The 2514-nt window shown below is 40.7% G+C and overlaps 1 protein-coding gene across 1 annotated transcript; it reads right to left on the bottom strand.

The window, feature by feature from the left end:
* gstt2 (glutathione S-transferase theta 2) lies at window positions 1–2420 on the bottom strand. Its single transcript, XM_051108779.1, has 5 exons — window positions 2247–2420; window positions 1966–2053; window positions 1708–1858; window positions 1443–1616; window positions 1–588 (listed from the first exon to the last, which is right to left on the bottom strand). Exons 1-5 carry the CDS (start codon window positions 2368–2370, stop codon window positions 442–444), a joined length of 684 nt encoding a protein of 227 aa, XP_050964736.1. The 5' UTR covers window positions 2371–2420; the 3' UTR covers window positions 1–441.
* Between the last annotated feature and the right edge of the window lie 94 nt (window positions 2421–2514).

Below are 2514 nucleotides of genomic sequence, written 5' to 3' on the forward strand. Positions count from 1 at the left end.
TTTATTAACAGAAACCATTTTAATTGGACAATTTCATCAGAAATGTAAGGCACAAGAGTGAGAAGGCAAACATCATTCAAGAGCAAACCTGGGTCTTGATGTTCATACACTTTCACCAGTGCCTGTGCAGCAATAAAATGCGTTTACATTTTCTGCTCCTTCACTTATATTTAAATCATCACAAACCATTAGGTTTATTCATTTAGCAAACCACACTACCACATTGTGTAGATATTTGAAAAGGCAAAAACTATGGGAACAAAAATGTTCACTAAACTTTTCAAGCCATATATTAATCAAACATGATCTTGAGCAAACGTAGATGCATCCTTAATCCCACAAAGTAAATTACAACAGCTTTTCATGTTAGTCATATTAAATAAATAATTTGTGGCATATAATCTTATACAATTAACTGTTGTGAATAGAGAGTTGATTTTTTTACAGTTTAGCTGAGAGCTTCTGCTTTATTTGATAGACAACAGAGTGAGCTTCATCAAAGGAGTCTGACAGCGCTGACTGGACTCTGCTCCTCCAGCTCAGTAGTTTGGGTCTGTCCTTCAGAATGTCCCTCCCGCTGCACATCGGCTGAAAGAGACAATCAAATTGGCTCATGTGTGTTAATGTTGTGCATTAATATTCAGTTTTTGTCCTAATGAATGATGCATAACCGTCTCTAAATGCAGTCAACAGGCTCGTTTAGATGAGCAAATTCTGCGCAGAATCGATCACTGGTGATCACCGCAAGATGCATGCTGGTAATAAATGTGTCCGAGTTACGTCCGCCCTGCTCTGATGTCATGCTGACGTGTGCCAAAAAACTCTCGCGACGGCGAGGCGGCTGTGTCGGATTGAGCAGTCGAGTGCAGTAGCCCTCCACCGACTGCGCTGACCAAAAGCACGATGGGAAATGCCTGGATGACGACACAGCTTAATGCTCATTGGTTCAGACAACTGTGATGTTGCCGTTCTTTTCTAAAATGTTTTATTTTTTAGTCTAATATCATGTGGTTATGTGTTTAAATTGTGCATGAATATTCCCAAACACTATGCCACTGCGATCTCTGCGTGAGATATATGATTGTTGTCATATTTTTATAAACATGTAAAATACACGTTTGTATTAAAGTAAAATCGATGATAAATACGCCTTTCGTATGGAATTAAGTAGCAAGCACTTTGAGTGTCTTGTTCATCATATGTATTTTCATATAAAAACAACAGAGCTGAAATTATATCATGTTTATCAGCAACACATGACGTGAGTGTGATAACGCGATATCCGTCTTTGATCTCGTAGGTATCTGTTCCATTTCAAGAGGTCAGAACTGTCCGTCTTGACTGCGCTTATTTCACTCCTCCCCTCACTGCAGCCGCCTACTCTCGCCTACATTTCAGGCAAGGCGAGGCGCATCTCAAACAAGCCTAACTTCAGTTCTTACCTGCATGATCTCACAAACTGCTAACAGGTCAGCCAATGAGATGTCATCACCGCACAGGAAGGCCTGTCTCTTCAGAAACATGTTTTCCAGCATGTCCAGTGTGCCATCCAGGTCTCTCAGTGCCTTTTCAAACTTTGCGTCATTTTTCAGCTGTCCCATCATTGGAAATATAACCTGTACAATTTAAAACAGATAAACAAAATAGTATCAGATGAAGAATGACATCACTGCTTGAAAAGTCAACTAGCCGCATATCAAGCCCTGCCTCTTGCAGAAAGACTGTGGAAGCGTGCAAACGTGTGTTCACATGATGCCAGGCTGCGTACTCGTCCACTCGGGCTCTCTTCTCTGGCAGTTTGGGGTACCAGTGATCAGGGACATTGTAGGTTGTTGCCAGATACTTCAATATGGCATCACTGTCACAGAGGATGGTTAATAATAGAAATAACAATGCAAATAAAAATGCTACTACAGCTACTAATAGCAATAAAAAATTTAATTCCAGAGGTTAGTCTCTTCCTACCTCTCAGTAAGGACGAATCCATTGTCATCCAACACTGGCACTTTTTGCATTGGGTTGAGTTTGGTGAATTCAGGTGTTTTATGCTGCCCTAGAGATTCAAGGGCATTAAAGTATGATAAAGTTAAAAAATAATACAAAGCATGCAAAGTTCTTAAATATAGATGGGCTACGTACATCTGCAGGATCACCTTTGTACATGCTTGGATTCAAGCCACCTGGACTTTACAAATGCTCACTACGCTGTCTCCACTGTACAGCATACTCACACCAAAGTTGCTCACCTTTTCGTAACGCAATAAGTTCCACCGAATGAGGTATTTTGTTGTGTTTCAGGAATATTAGTAGAGCCCTGCATGGCTGCGATAGGAGATCCAAGTACGCTTTAACTGCCTGTCTGCCAGCCATAATCAACTGTTCAGTAAGTATGTTCCCCTTTAGACAACTTGAGCGTCACTGGTCGATAGTCCAATGACAAGCTGCTTAAAGGAATACGACACAAAGGATAGTCAAAATCAAAAACGCTTGTTGTATTTGAGACGTGTGAACACT

This window comes from Labeo rohita, chromosome 5 (genome assembly GCF_022985175.1).
Source record: "Labeo rohita strain BAU-BD-2019 chromosome 5, IGBB_LRoh.1.0, whole genome shotgun sequence".
Taxonomy (NCBI): domain Eukaryota; kingdom Metazoa; phylum Chordata; class Actinopteri; order Cypriniformes; family Cyprinidae; genus Labeo; species Labeo rohita.

Excerpts from the sequence above, each read along its gene's own strand:
- gstt2 (XM_051108779.1), bottom strand. The coding sequence starts at position 2,370 with ATGGCTGGCAGACAGGCAGTTAAAGCGTACTTGGATCTCCTATCGCAG. Across the intron at positions 1,859-1,965 it reads GGATTCGTCCTTACTGAGAG|TGATGCCATATTGAAGTATC; the intron begins GTAGGAAGAGAC and ends CCTCTGTGACAG. Across the intron at positions 589-1,442 it reads CAGTTTGTGAGATCATGCAG|CCGATGTGCAGCGGGAGGGA; the intron begins GTAAGAACTGAA and ends TGTCTCTTTCAG.